This window comes from Rattus norvegicus, chromosome 2, assembly GCF_036323735.1.
Source record: "Rattus norvegicus strain BN/NHsdMcwi chromosome 2, GRCr8, whole genome shotgun sequence".
Taxonomy (NCBI): Eukaryota; Metazoa; Chordata; class Mammalia; order Rodentia; family Muridae; genus Rattus; species Rattus norvegicus.
In genome coordinates this window covers 156,323,789-156,338,134 of record NC_086020.1, presented here as the reverse complement: position 1 = coordinate 156,338,134, position 14,346 = coordinate 156,323,789, and the positions used below count along the sequence as shown (strand labels likewise).

Below are 14,346 nucleotides of genomic sequence, written 5' to 3'. Positions count from 1 at the left end.
GCAGATCAATATGAGGATGAAAGTTCTTGAGATACTGCTGTTTAGATGAATTAATGATTTTATGGAATTCCTAATAAGTAATTTTAGGAAATTAATCTTAATATAAATAATCTTGGCAAGTTAGGATAGTTAATAAAGTTTAAAGTCAGAATCAAGACTGAAATGTGCCTCTTCCTCACAGAATGGCAAGAGCTGCATGAGTTAGAGAAAGGAGCACAGTGAGTGTTCATGCACTACAAGCACACAATTGTAGAGGTGAGAAAAATAGGCGTGGGACAGGGTTGATGAGCAAAGAAAGCATCCGCTCTAGGCTGGGCCTGAGTCCCTGGGTCTTGTGGTTTTAGGAGTGTTCATGAAATAGAAAGGTTATGAATAAAGAATAAGCAATCCTAGAATGAGTGTAAGAACACAGAACAGATGATTAGCCAGTCTAGCTGACCAAGACGTCGAAAATAGGTGACCTGTTCCATAGCATAAAGAAACTTTGGCCTGCTTAAACTTTGTTAATCTATGACAAAACAATTACTGCTTTTTGGATTACAATGAGCTTATAGATAGATAGACAAGAACTGTTTAGTTTGATATAAGCTTCAAAAAAAAAAACATAACTCAACAATCCTGTTGTAATTTCCTCATGTGACAATTTAAATCTGTTTTTAAAAAATATGTTTTTGCAGTGATTGTTTTTAAAATAATGTGTAACTTGTGGTTATGAGGTAATTTTCTTACACAGAAAACTTTGTCTTAAGGGGTATGAAGCAGGCTTACCACTCACTCCTACTTCTGGCCATTCATCTACACCCAAGAGCATCTGCAAGCTCTCAGATCACAACAAAAATAACAATATTTCTTTGCCTTTGCAAATATTCAGCCTTCAGAAGATTTCTTGAAAAATCTACATGTTGAGCAAGATGGCAGGTATTAGCCACAGGAAGCTTCTGAGTATAGAAAATGTGACTCGCTCAAAATGAAATATGCATACCTAGTATGATAAGCAGAATGTTGGAGTATCATCAACAATTTTATAGTTGTTATGTGTTCAAATGAAATGATGAAAATGTTGAGTAAAAGAAAAAATATCATTAAAAAAGGGGGATATGAAAAAGATTAAGAGAAAAAATAAAATGCTGGAGCCTGCCTTTACTTCAACCACTCTGTGTGTGTTTATGTTTAATTTCCCCCTTTTCTTTTTCTCTAAACACTGGCTGCCATAGGCAGCCGCCCCCTTCTTCCCAGGTGAGTTGAGTCAAATGCTTTCAGTATTGACCCAAATCGCCTACGCCACAACTCGATGCCAAACTCAGTTTACCCTGTGGTATCAAAGCTGGCCACCTTTAACAGTCTGTCTGTCTGTCTGTCTGTCTATCTGTCTGCCTGCCCCTCTCTCTCTCTCTCTCTCTCTCTCTCTCTCTCTCTCTCTCTCTCTCTCTCTCTCTCTGTGTGTGTGTATGTGTGTGTATGTAAGTAAATGCATGTCCATGAAGGTGTACATGCTGATATCAGAGGAAAACTTTATGGAGTTGGTTCTCTCCTCCTTTAACAACATGAGTTCAAAGGATCCAACTTAATTTGTCAGGCTAGCATGCCAAGCACTTTATAAGAACTGACCCATCTCACCAGTCCAATCTTTTCACCATAATACACCGAAATAAAGGACATTCCAATTCATAGTTATAAACATATATTTTGAATCTTTAACAAAATTAAACATGTCAGAAGTCATTGAAAGAAGTTATTATTGTTTAGTCAGCCAATAGGAAACCAGGAGCAATAAATTATAACCAATAAATTATTCTCTTATAGATAAGAGTTAATTACATGAAAAGAAGTACCTTGCATATTGGAACAATTTCCACAGAAAAAGTACTCTTGTAATTGTATGTGTTACTATGAATATCCTGGGAGATCAATCTTTGTGATGATTTGTATCTATTAAGAAAAAAACATTATCAATAGAATATAAAATGGACTACTCAATATTTCATGATTGTTTAAATGTGCATACTAAAATTTTTATTGTAACAAAGTAAGTTATCTAAACTGAAGAACAGGTGTGACCTATATATTTCCTATTCCCATATCCTTGGACTTACAAATTTAGGTTTACAACATACCTACAGGGAACTGTACCCTGAAGAAACTCCACCATCTTCTGAGCATGCTGTTTTGAAGAATAATAAAAATCCAGACCATCTAAAAAAATATTAAAAACAGTTCTGAAGAGTTTTCCTCTTCAGGACCACATCACAATACTATTAGAAAATATTATAGCCTAAACAGTTTAGGAATATCAATTAAGACTTCTTTGGCAAAAAGGCAGATGAAAATCAAATAAAATAAATGTTAACAAATGAAAACAAGATTCGTACTAATTCACAAGAACAAAATTCAAGGCCAAGAGAGAAAAAGAATACCTTATGTAATAAATGAAATAAATGAAACCTGCCAAGAAAAATGACTAAAATCACATGCATGAAAAAATTACATACTGAGACTGAACAAAGCAGTCATTGATAACAATATCTATCTCAGTGCAGAATCATTTAACACTATCAACAAAGGAACACTCAAGTACAAACCTACTGCTAAGGACTTATGAGACCTAAATAAGAACTTCATTTACCCATAGTAGGTATAACAATACCAAGGAAAATAAACAAATTCATAGGACTTAACATTTCTAGACATAAAATTAAGACAGTATGGAACTAGCATAAAATAATAAGCTCATGCAAACTTGAGATTGCAGAAATAGGCTATGATATTTAATCAACAGAACTTAGCAATTAATGGCATTTTTTAATAGAGAAAGAATAATTTCTTCAGTCCCAAAAGAGATGAATTTAGGCACTTCACATCAATTCAAGAGTGAGGATCTATGAGTTAAAATTGTAAAGCACATAAAACATAGGATACCTTTGTAACCTTAAGTGCCTAGAAGAGGTTTAGACCAGATGAGTCACTTAGAAAGAACACTCTTCAACCTGCTGAGTGGCCTGTGTGTACAGTATGGTCCTGGTTCCCAGCTTTTTGAGCTGTCACACATGTTGAGAGCTTTGGTGATGCAGCTGACTTTGAGTAGTTTCTACTCCTGTCAGTAACCCCAATAAAACATACCGCTTCAACAAGTTGAATTTTGGTGGTGGACATAACTTTTGGTCCATAGTGGAATCCCTATCTGGGGTGAGTAGATGTATGCGTTGCACCTCCCAGCCCCGGGGAAAACTTGTTACCCAACAACTGAACCTCATCAAACTTGAAAACTGGGGCTGGAGAGATGTCTAAGCAGTTTAAGAGGCTCTTGCAGAGGACTTTGGTTCAGTTTCTAGCACCAATATGGCAGCTCACAGCCCTCTGTAACTCTAATTCCAGGGAGCATCTGTCCAATTCCAGGAAGCATCTAATGTCTTCCTCTGGCCTCTGTGGGCACTACACACACATGTTGCATTTACATACATGCAGGCAAGACATTCATACATGTCGAAAATATATTTTAAAAGAAAACAAGAAATAAGTATTTACAATAGAAAATAACAACATTTAGAAAAGGAAGACAGTCTAGGAGAAAATACTGCAAATCACATAGGCAATAAATTTATATGTAGAATATGCCTCATATCATTAGTCTTTAGTGAAATGGAAAAGCCACAGGAAGATATCACTACAGACTCCCCTCTACAATGTCTATAAACAAGCAATTAAAGGACAGAATCTGGGACCTTTCAACACTTCTGTCAGGAATATAAAGACCACAGCCATTTGAAAATATGGTTTCTCAAACATAACCATCAATATAAATATTCCATATAACTCAGCACTTCTACCTATAAGTATAGCCTCAAAGACAGAGGTCAAAAGATGCCTGAAGATGACAGATGTTTCCTAAATTCCACAGTATGGCATATGGCCGAACAAACAAAAATACATAAATAAATGTAATGAAAAATTATTATTAAATAGGAGAACTATGTGAAAGAGATCAATGTCTTAAAAAGAAATGAAATGACTTATGCCTAGGAAGTGCCTAACTAAATAGCTTAATGGACAAGTTCTTCAAAAGCACAGTTAATAACACTGAAGAAAAATAAAAGACAAACTTTGTAACTCTCTTAACCATTACCAGCAAACATCTAGACAAATGAAAGCTTACTAGTGCTGGGAAAGTATACTTGCACTGTTGTGGGACATCAAAATTTATATTTGGATTCTCTTTGTGCAGTCATTCCAATTCAATCAATTCCCAAGAAAAACTATTATACATGCACAAAGACGAACATATGAATAATTATTCAATGCTATTCTGGGTAAAAAATAACTAGAAGTCCATTCAAATTGATATCAATTATAAATCAATTTATATATCCAGTGACTAAGGACTATCAGACAGCAATTAAAAATAATTAAATGGAACTATATGCATTATTGGTAATTTTTCCAAATGTGTTAAAGAAAAATCAAAGTAATGAAACACTACATGAGGACAACTACTTAGAACTTTCAGAGTATATTTTGTTTTAAGGAATTACATTATCTTTAGAGATGGCACATGGATAAAGGCAAAGTACAGGAGGGTCTGTTTATTTACACATACTTTGAATTTTTAGATTCTTAAATACACCCTTTGTTTCTATTTGTGTGTGTGTGTGTGCGCGCGCACACATGCGCACAGGTATGTAAGGTACCAATAGGATAAAGAAAGCATTAGACTCCCTGGAGCTTGTAATTACAGGTGGATTTTGAACCACTGAAAACAAGGGTTTGCAACCAAACTCAGTCCTCTAAAAGAACCACCAGCTCTTACCTGCTGAGTCATCTCTCCAGCTCCAATTATTATTTTTGTTTGAGTTACAAAAGTACAACTAAATTAGTAAAGAAAACAGACTTTAGTTGAAAGAAGGGTTTTTATACCTGCAGTGTTGGGGTTTGGCAGTAATTTTAAAATGTACCCAGTCTTCTGACAACAAAGCATTCTGTGGGAATAATTTCTACCATGGTCTTTAGCTAGAATACAAATGTGTTCCCTGTCTCATACTTCTTTTTTTTCTTTCACAAAACAGACTCTTATGTTGCGCAGACATATGTTGCTTATACAGAGGATGACCTTCAAATGCTTGTTCCTCCTGCCTCCAACCCCCAAGTGTCAAGACTACAGGCATGCAGGACCACCCAGCTTAGTTTCTTTATCAACACACTTTTGCCTGGGTATTAGCCAATAAACAAACTAATACACAAGACATTACTAAGCTATCTTTCATGATGGAGACAACCCCATGCCTACCAGTAATACACTCAACCTAGAGGCATAAATTTCTCCAATAACTACTTTTCTCATTTAAGGAATTTGGTCATTTCTTCAAGGACAGTCACCACCAGTAAATCTGTATTTTAAAATGTGACTTAGGAAAACAACTCATCTAACAGTAACAAGCAACATCCAAAACCTACTGTTAGCAGGTCTTGTGTTTGCTTTAAAATACTTGTATTCTAAGTTATTAATTTCCCTATCAAACATATATAGATATGCTGCATCTACAGTGACTGCTACTGGTCTGTAGTGTCACTCAGTGGCAGTCATGCAAAGCCTGCATGCCAAGTCCTACCACAAAGCAAAAGACAGAAAATGAGGCAAAACTTATAAGCCATTATGACATTTTCAAGTTTTAAAATTCTATTCAGATATTCACTATTTGTTCATTCCTCTTTATTTACTGACTTCAAAATGAATTCTATTTATCACAATACTCGGTATATAAGATACAAAGAAACAGTATTTCTAATTAGAGTAATTTTCCCCATATGAAACAAGGTTCTGATGAATTTCTTGTAGTATTTTACAACACATTAATGGAGTCATTTGGCTTATTATTTATCAAAATAAGCAACACATAGAAAGCAAGAATTAATATTAGTGTATCATTCTAGTCCAAGCACAAAGAATGAAGTTTATCATAAACTAAACGCTTAGTAAGTGAAGTGGGATAGAAGAACATCAAGGGCAGAGGCGGAAGAGTGTAGGGAAGACACGGGACAGTTCTAGATCTGCACTGCACTAACGGCATGTGAGTTTACGTCAGCCAACAGAGGTCAGAGTAGCTGGTTATACAGTCACTCAGTGGACAGTGCAGACAGGAAATTAAAGTTGCTTTCACCTTACACACACATTTGTATGAATTTTTTAAAGAATTTTTGCAACCATTTCAACTTCTGAGAAAGATAATTTTGAATAATTAAAAGAAAATGTTGATGCTGTTTCAGATTCTTTTAAATTTGAACTCACCATGAATCTCCTTGATACGCAGAGTATTCTGATGCATTCCATATTTCAGAATTAACTGTTCCAGATAGTAGAATGTTTTCTTGTGCAGAGTCTAAATATCCATAAAATCAATAAATTACATGCCGAAAAAGCACTAGTATAGTATAAATATATATATATCATCTACTGATATAACACACTGATTCTTCAAACAAAAAATCCTTTAAAAATTAACTAAAACATAAGATAGTTTTAATGTAGTTCTAAAGTTTAATATTCCAAGACCCTAAAGGACTTAGGGAACTGAGAAGATTTATCGGCTCTTGAAAATGGACAGTGGGGCTGGAGAGATGGCTCAGCGGTTAAGAGCACTGACTGCTCTTCCAGAGGTCCTGAGTTCAAATCCCAGCAACCACATGGTGGCTCACAACCATCTGTAACAGGGATCCGATGCCCTCTTCTGGTGTGTCTGAAGACAGCTACAGTGTATTCATATACATGAAATAAACAAAATCTTAAAAAAAAAAAAAAAAAAGAAAATGGACAGTGATAAAATTCAAGATTCGGGATTCATTCATCTGTTTTCAGTACCTTCTGCCTGACTTGGATCACAGCCTTCCAGAAATCCTTAGCTTCTACTCTATGGCAGTCTCCACACATTTGGGACTGAACAACATAATCCACCACAAACACTTGCTGCAGGATAGCACCATTCATCACCTGGAAAAGAAAGGGATTGCACTCCATCACTCCTGGTTGTTCAACAGTTAATATTTTCTTTCATAAAAAAAGTAATTTAAAATGCTTTATAAATACATTAAGAACATCAATAAGTAAAAGTCAAATTATAAAACTAAGTTGTACTACATAATTGGGGAAGGGGGTGGGAAGAGCATAACCAAGGATTAAATATGGGACCTCATGCATGTTGATCAAGCACTGTACCGAGCCATGTCCCCCAGAGTCTACACTGTTTTAAGAAAGGCACACTCGTGGAATTCCAATGATTAGAGGACCTTTTTAAGTCTACCTCATGAAAAAGTGGTTGTGAACATATTCTTTTAATAATGTGGCATAGGAATGTGGTTTGATTGCACAGTGCTTGTCTCTCATGCTTGAAGCTTTGGATTTGATTCCCACCACCACATATAACCAGGCATGCTCCCACACACCTATAATTCTAACACTTGGGAAGTAGAAGCAGGATTATCAAAAATTCAAAATCACTCTCAACTATCTACTGAGTTTGAGAACTAAATCTAAAAACAATTTTTTAAGTTGTATACATCTGTATATGATGTGTATGTATACATGTATGTCTATGTGACACACAGAGTTCACTTTTAGAAGAATATAAATGGGTGAAGAGAAAGAAGAATGGGTAATAAAAAAAACAAACAAGGGTTAAGCATGATGGTGAATACCACCTTTATGCCAGCACTCAGATGTAAAGGCAGGAGGATCTCTCTGAGTTCGAAACCAGCTTAGCCTACTAAGTAAGCTCTAGGCCACCAAGAACTACCTAGTGAGAACCTACCTTAAACAAAAACAAAACTTAAAGAAACTACTGAACACACTAATTCTGAGCAACTGTAGCTACTAGTTACCTAATCGTGTCAGATGACCAAAAGATAACAAAAGACTAAGGTTAAGATTTTATTCTTCCTTTTTAGCCATTTAGTCCATAAAATAATTTAACACTAGTCCCTCATTCTCACTACTTGCACTGTACCCATGTTTAGAAAAAATGAACAGCTTACCTCTTTCTGAATTGTCAATTTAACTTTAAGTCTCTTGGAATGAGGCTCAGTCCAAACAAAGCCTGCGTCAACAAGCCGAACCTTTAATAATAGAGGGAAAAAGAAAGGTAAGCCCCACTTGCGGGATGGAAAATTGACTAAATATCTCATTAATAAACTGACTCACATTAGAGAGGTTTCCACCAGCAGTTAATGAGACTAGATGCAGAGACCCACAGCCAAATATTAGGCAGAGAGCAAGCCAAAATTGGAGATCCACTGGGTCCCTGTCTTGGAGCTCAGGGAACCCCTTGGAAAAGGGGCAGGAAGAGCCAGAGGAATGGAAGAAACCAGGAGAGCATGGCCCACAGAATCAACTACGCAGGCTCACAAGGGCTCACACAGACTCAAGCAGCTATCATGGAGCCTGCATGGGTCTGCACTAGGTCCTCTGCATACATCTATCTTATGGTTGTCAGCCTGATGTTTCTGTGGAACTAAGGTGGGATTATGAAGTGTCTCTAGCCTTTCTGCCTATTCTTGAGACCCTTTTCCTACTGGGTTACTTTGCCCAGCCTTGATGGAGTCTGTGCCTATTATTACTGTATCTTGTTATTCTATTCTATTCTGATGACATCCATGGGAAGCCTGCTCTTTTCTGAAAGGAAATGGAGGAGGAGTGGATTGGGGAAAAAAGGGAGGTGGCAGGGATTGGGAGGAACAAAAGGAGGAAAATTTGTCAGGATGTAATAAAGGAAAAAAATAAACAGACCATAAGATCTTTGAAAGGACAGGTGATTAACATCATTACAATTCATCACTATAAATCACTAAATTCATGGCAACAATAGCAGCAAATGAAAAGGCAACCCAATGACTGTACTAGTGATTCAAGCAGGAATTAAGAGTAGTTTTTAGAGGGAAAAAATTATTTAAAGAAAAAAAGACTGCTTTTCAAACAGAATATACATTTTCATAAAATGAACCCGTGTCTTTACTGCCCAAAAGAAAAACCACACAGACAAAAAGCTTCTGTTCAAGTTAATACCTTTCTACATTAGTCTGTGGCTTCTTTATTTATTTTTTCCTTTTAAGAATGGACATTTAGAGGACAGAAAAATAGCTCAGTGGATACAAGCACTGGCTGTTCTTTCTGAGGACCTGGGTTCAATCCCTAGCTCACTTCTGTTTGTCAGTAACTCCAAAACCGGGGGATCTGACACTTTCACACAGACATACATGCAGGCAAAAGATTACAGAATGAGTTTCAGGGTTACACAGAGAAACCCCGTCTATGGGTAGGGGGCTGAACATTCTTTTGGGAAATGTTGACGTACTGACTACATAATTGCAATACTGCTAGATCAGGAACTAAAAACAGCTTGCTATTCTTGATACACTAAACTTAATGCAGTAAGGCTAGAGTGAAAGCTTTAACAAAGAGACCGAGAACAAGAATGGAGGCTTTGTAATAATCAAAGTAGGAACCCGAACTAAGAGGAACCAGAAATAAGCAAGGCAAGAGCTACTTAAAAGGTTAATTCTAGGATTGGGGATTTAGCTCAGTGGTAGAGCGCTTGCCTAGCGAGCTCAAGGCCATGGGTTCAGTGCCCAGCTCCGAAAAAAAGAAAAAAAAAAAGAAAAAAGAAAAAAGGTTAATTCTAATTTGAATACCTATGTAGTAAAAAGAGGAAGAGAATATACACTGGTACAATACCCAAGTATCTAGCTAAAGTAGCTAGGTAATATAATTTATTAGCAACAGATTAAATGGAAGAAGCTCTTCCTGGCATCTATGACATACATACGTAGATAGTATGATACTGGTCTGGAGGTACACAGAAAAATCTGTTAAATATCAGATTGAAAAGTGTGAACAAACAGACTATATTTGTATCAAATACTATCTGGTGAGAACAAGACTAGCCAAGGAAGATGCAGTACTCAAGAATAAAACCCACTCAATATGACTGAGCGAGCTACACCAAATTGCAGTAGTTAAGAAATTAAGTCAGAATCATAAGCAGTTCCTAAGCACCCTTCCCTACCCCCGACCCCACGGCCCCAGTTAGTGTGAGCAGGAGTTAGCTGGGAATGTACAGATGTACAGAGCACTGAGGACGTCTGCCTACTCTCCTAGAGCCTCGAACCGTCTGCAGGATGTCAACACCCTGACGTCCACTCCGGAATTCCTAACAGGCTCGGCACACTAGCTCTTAGAGAAGCAATTGCCAACTTTATAGAGTCCTTCACCCTTCATTCCAGATACCTCAGTCTCCCTCTCATTTCCTACAGTCCTATTTCCATATAGTTTTCAGTCTCTTCTGTATCTATTTAACATTCTAAAATCCTAAAATCCTCTTACTATGTTCTCTACTTACAATAGAACTGTTTAAAAAAAAAAAAAATCAATGGAGCATTCCTTTCCCTCTCTAGCCATCCTGACCGACTGCACTGCTTCCCTCCAGGCAATTAGAAATCCAAGGGCCAGATGATCAATAACTTGAAAGATTTCAGAACTTAAAAATAATACTCCTGGGCTGGAGAGATGGCTCAGAGGGTAAGAGCACTTGCTGTTCTTCTAGGAGCCCAAGTTTGAGTTCCAGCACCCACAAATCAGATCACAATCATCTCTAACTCCAGTTCCAGGAGACCAAACGCCCTCTTCTGCCACTGCACACAGGCATATATGCAGACAAAGCATCCACAACAATAAAATTTAAAAATATCAACAAATTTTTCTAATAAAATAAAAATACTACTGCTTAACAAAGGTCAATATAAAAATTAAGAGTGTGTGTCTTTGTATATTAAAATGGCTCAGTGGTAGAGTATCTGAAAATTTATAGCAAAGACCTTTGGTTCAATTTCCAGCCCCAAAAAAAAACAAATGGAAAAGAACGTAAGAGAAAAAACAAACAACAGTCACCCATAACAAAGCAAAACCCACAGCAAAGGATTTTCTGAAAATAAGTGTTTCAGTGAAAAAGTATAGCAATTTTAACTATTGACCTACCTTACTCAGAGGAGCTTTAATTTTTTTCAAACACAAAGCAAGAAGTTCCCTGGATTCTAAAGCACACTGTACCCATGATGCTGGTGGCTGAAAATATCTGAAAGAAGATAACATTCTAAAGCCTGCCACTTTTCAGAAAAAAAAAAAAAAAAAAAAAAAACCAGCAATTTTCATTGATAGGCATAAATGATGCTGATTATTAAACAGGAGTAATACTCAAGGCTACTCTAGAGCTTTAACCCAAAGAGATTAAAATCCCATGAGACCACTGTCTCTAGTTCAAAACTAGTATGTCCTGTGACCACCATATGCAAAGTGCACATACATACAAAGTAAATACCGAAGTGTTCTACATAAATAAATACGTAGAATATTCCAGTAGAGAAGGCTTGAGAGATGGCTCAGTAGTTAAGAGGACTCAAGTTGGGTTCCTAGCACTCATTGTCAGGCAGCTCACAATGTCTGTAACTCTAGCTCTAAGGGGATTCTGTAACTCTGGCCTTCAGGGACACTAAATGTACACATAGCTACACATACATAATTAAAGACTTATTTTTTTAAAAAAATTCCACTAAAGATGGCAATATTTCCAAAATTTCTTTGAAGGTAAGAATTATCTCAATAACACTAAAATTATTTTATACTTCTAAAATGTTTGAGAAATGTTTTTCTCACACAAAACCAGAAAATTAGTACACACAGAACTGTATATCAAAAATTTAGTCATCAAGTTTCATTTCAATTTTTAAGCTGAAAAACACAAGTTTTCAAAATAAGCCTCAGTAAACCAAGCATGGTGGTACACACCTTTAATCCCGGCACTTGGGAAGCTGAGACAAACTCTGAGTTCCAGGCCAGCCTGGTCTACAGAGCAAGATCCAGGATATCCAGGGCTATAGAGAAATTTTGTCTTGAAAAAAACTAAATTAACTAAACCTCATTAAAGTAAAATAGAAATCCTTTCTATAAATTAAGAATTTTTTAACCCAGTCTTCCAAGGTCTAGTACACGCAGTTAATGATGCTCGTTAAATACTTTCACGTGATTTATGTAAATGCTTTCTTGACATAGTTATTAAATGGCTACATGCTCTGATTTTGTTTCGATTTTCTTGTTCAATAAAAACCATTTGTAAGTATTTTCAAAGAGTGTTTCAAATACTATTTATCATCTAATAAAAACCCTTAATTCTCATCAGAAAAGTGAAACTCAAGCATAACAGAAAACTAGTTGATAGGAGATTCAAAAAATATTAGAAATCCTGCTTCTTTTTCTAATACTTTTTAAACCCCACCATTTATTTAATAATAAATATTTGTAACAACCAAAAGCCTCATACTTACCAGACTCACACAGTATAAACTCCCTAAAATAGTGCACTAAATTCATGGGCTTATATATATGCACAAAGATTTGGGAAAATACATTTTGAATTCTTACACAGGTCCACAATCTCCACATTCACAAAGCAAGTTCTAAACCTATCTGGGAAGCCACAAGCATATAATTTTTATAGTCATTGGCAAAGCTTATGTCTCTCAATAGACATATTGATAGATGTAAATGGCTTATGCCAACAACGAAAGAAATGAAACTCAACAAGGAATGAAACATCAGCTCTTCCAAGGCATCTTCCACTGTCAGAGTCAGTATATACACTTCCTTATACAAATACTTTACTATCCTTACCAGATTAGTAGGACAGTAGAAAGCACAGTATGAAACTGCAAATTATTAAATCCCTAATAACATCAACCAGGTAAAACTTAAATCTCAACAGCCCATGTTTCACTCTGTGTACTTCGCTGTAGTCTCAGCATGCCACAGAGGCTCTCTGTATGAAGACCACTGAAGGAAGCTAAGCAAGTAATGTACCGTACCTTTGACATTGTTTGCAGAAAGAAATGGAGACCTGCTTTGGAACACCTTGGCTGATGTCAACTTTACTTCGTAAACAGGCCACACAAATATTGGCAGGATTTGGACTAATTGGGACACCACATTCACAGCACAAGCTTGAGAAAATAAAGCATAATTTTTTTCCAGTTAGATTTTATAAATTTAGTAGTAAAGAAAAAAAACCTACCAAACCAAAACCTACAAGATTCTACTGTTTAAAGGAGGGGGCGGTCAATGGGTAAAAGCACTTCCACCTCATGCAAACAGGGGTCAATTTCCAGCTCACAACCATCCCTAACTCCAGTTCCAGGAGAATCTACCCCTCTTCTCATCTCCATGGCCTTCTGCATGCACTTGGTACACACACATACACACTCAAGCACACACATAAAATATACTAGCTTGTTTGTTTGTTTGTTTGTTTGTTTTTAAAAGACAAGCTGAGTGTGAAAGGAAATCTATTTCCTCTTAACTATCAGGAATCACATAGATATGTGAGTCCCAAGCCAGCCAGAGATTCATGAGATCCTGTCTCAAAGAGGAAAAAAAGGCAGAAAAAGGCAACTGTAAAGACAGAGTGAAGAACCCTGGAACATCAGCAAAAATCAAAGGGCTACAAATTCTGAAAATGCTTAAACATAGCACTGTGCAACTTTGCCATGCAAATGAACTTCACGGAATGATAAGAATGTTCTAGCCCCTCATCATCCCTTCTTTAAAACTGGAAAACTAAGAAAAATAATTAGCAATGCAAATAGTAAAACATCGATAGCAAAAAAACTAAAGTGCATTCCATTTCAACAGTATGTAAGACAGCCAGGTGTGCGTGACAGTGCAGATCTCTCTTTACTCAGCACTTGGGAGGCAGAGGCAGGCAGACCTCTACGAGTTTCTGGAAAGCCAGACTTATCATGGTAAGACTGTCTCAAAAGCAAAAAGAAACCACCAAAAGAAACAAACAGTATATGTAAGATCAGTTTCTCCTCAGTCTTAGGACACATCAGACTGGGCTAGTTGGTGCCCTTTTCGTTCTGCGCACTAGCTGTACAATGTGAAGGTCCCATTTACTAGGACCCACAATGGACAGTAAAGGAAAATGTACGCATAACATGAAAACAGAGAGGAGATTATTAAGGAAAGGAAAGAGGTCAGTGAAGGGTAGGGGAAATAGGGCAGGACAGTGGTAGGGTAAATTTGAACACTGTACAATGTTAAACATATGGACCCTCATATACACATGAAAACATAATGAAGCCCAGCATTTTATGTTAAAAAATTAGTTTTAAAAAGAAACATAGACTAAAATACAGGACCAGAAGAGCATCTATGCCTCCTGATGCTCTACGACTACAGGAGTATAACTCCGGTGCACTGGAGGCAGAAAGTTTTTGTGAAGCAGGTTTGACACAATTGCAGCACTTGGGAGGCTAAGGCTG

The 14,346-nt window shown here is 36.7% G+C and overlaps 1 protein-coding gene across 6 annotated transcripts in view; it reads right to left on the bottom strand.

Annotated features, from left to right (window-relative positions):
- Positions 1–14,346, bottom strand: part of Nmd3 (NMD3 ribosome export adaptor) — a 62,622-nt gene that overhangs the window by 10,260 nt on the left and 38,016 nt on the right. For 4 of the 6 annotated variants that reach the window (XM_063281803.1, XM_063281802.1, XM_039102292.2 and 1 more), the window contains 7 exons: positions 12,892–13,026; positions 11,012–11,108; positions 8,017–8,097; positions 6,848–6,976; positions 6,278–6,368; positions 2,115–2,193; positions 1,833–1,929 (listed from right to left, as the gene is read on the bottom strand). In XM_063281803.1, coding sequence (XP_063137873.1) covers positions 1,833–1,929; positions 2,115–2,193; positions 6,278–6,368; positions 6,848–6,976; positions 8,017–8,097; positions 11,012–11,108; positions 12,892–13,026 — 709 coding nt within the window. The remainder of the gene's footprint in view (positions 1–1,832; positions 1,930–2,114; positions 2,194–6,277; positions 6,369–6,847; positions 6,977–8,016; positions 8,098–11,011; positions 11,109–12,891; positions 13,027–14,346) is intronic. The other 2 variants (XM_063281804.1, XM_039102293.2) reach the window with 2 other exon arrangements.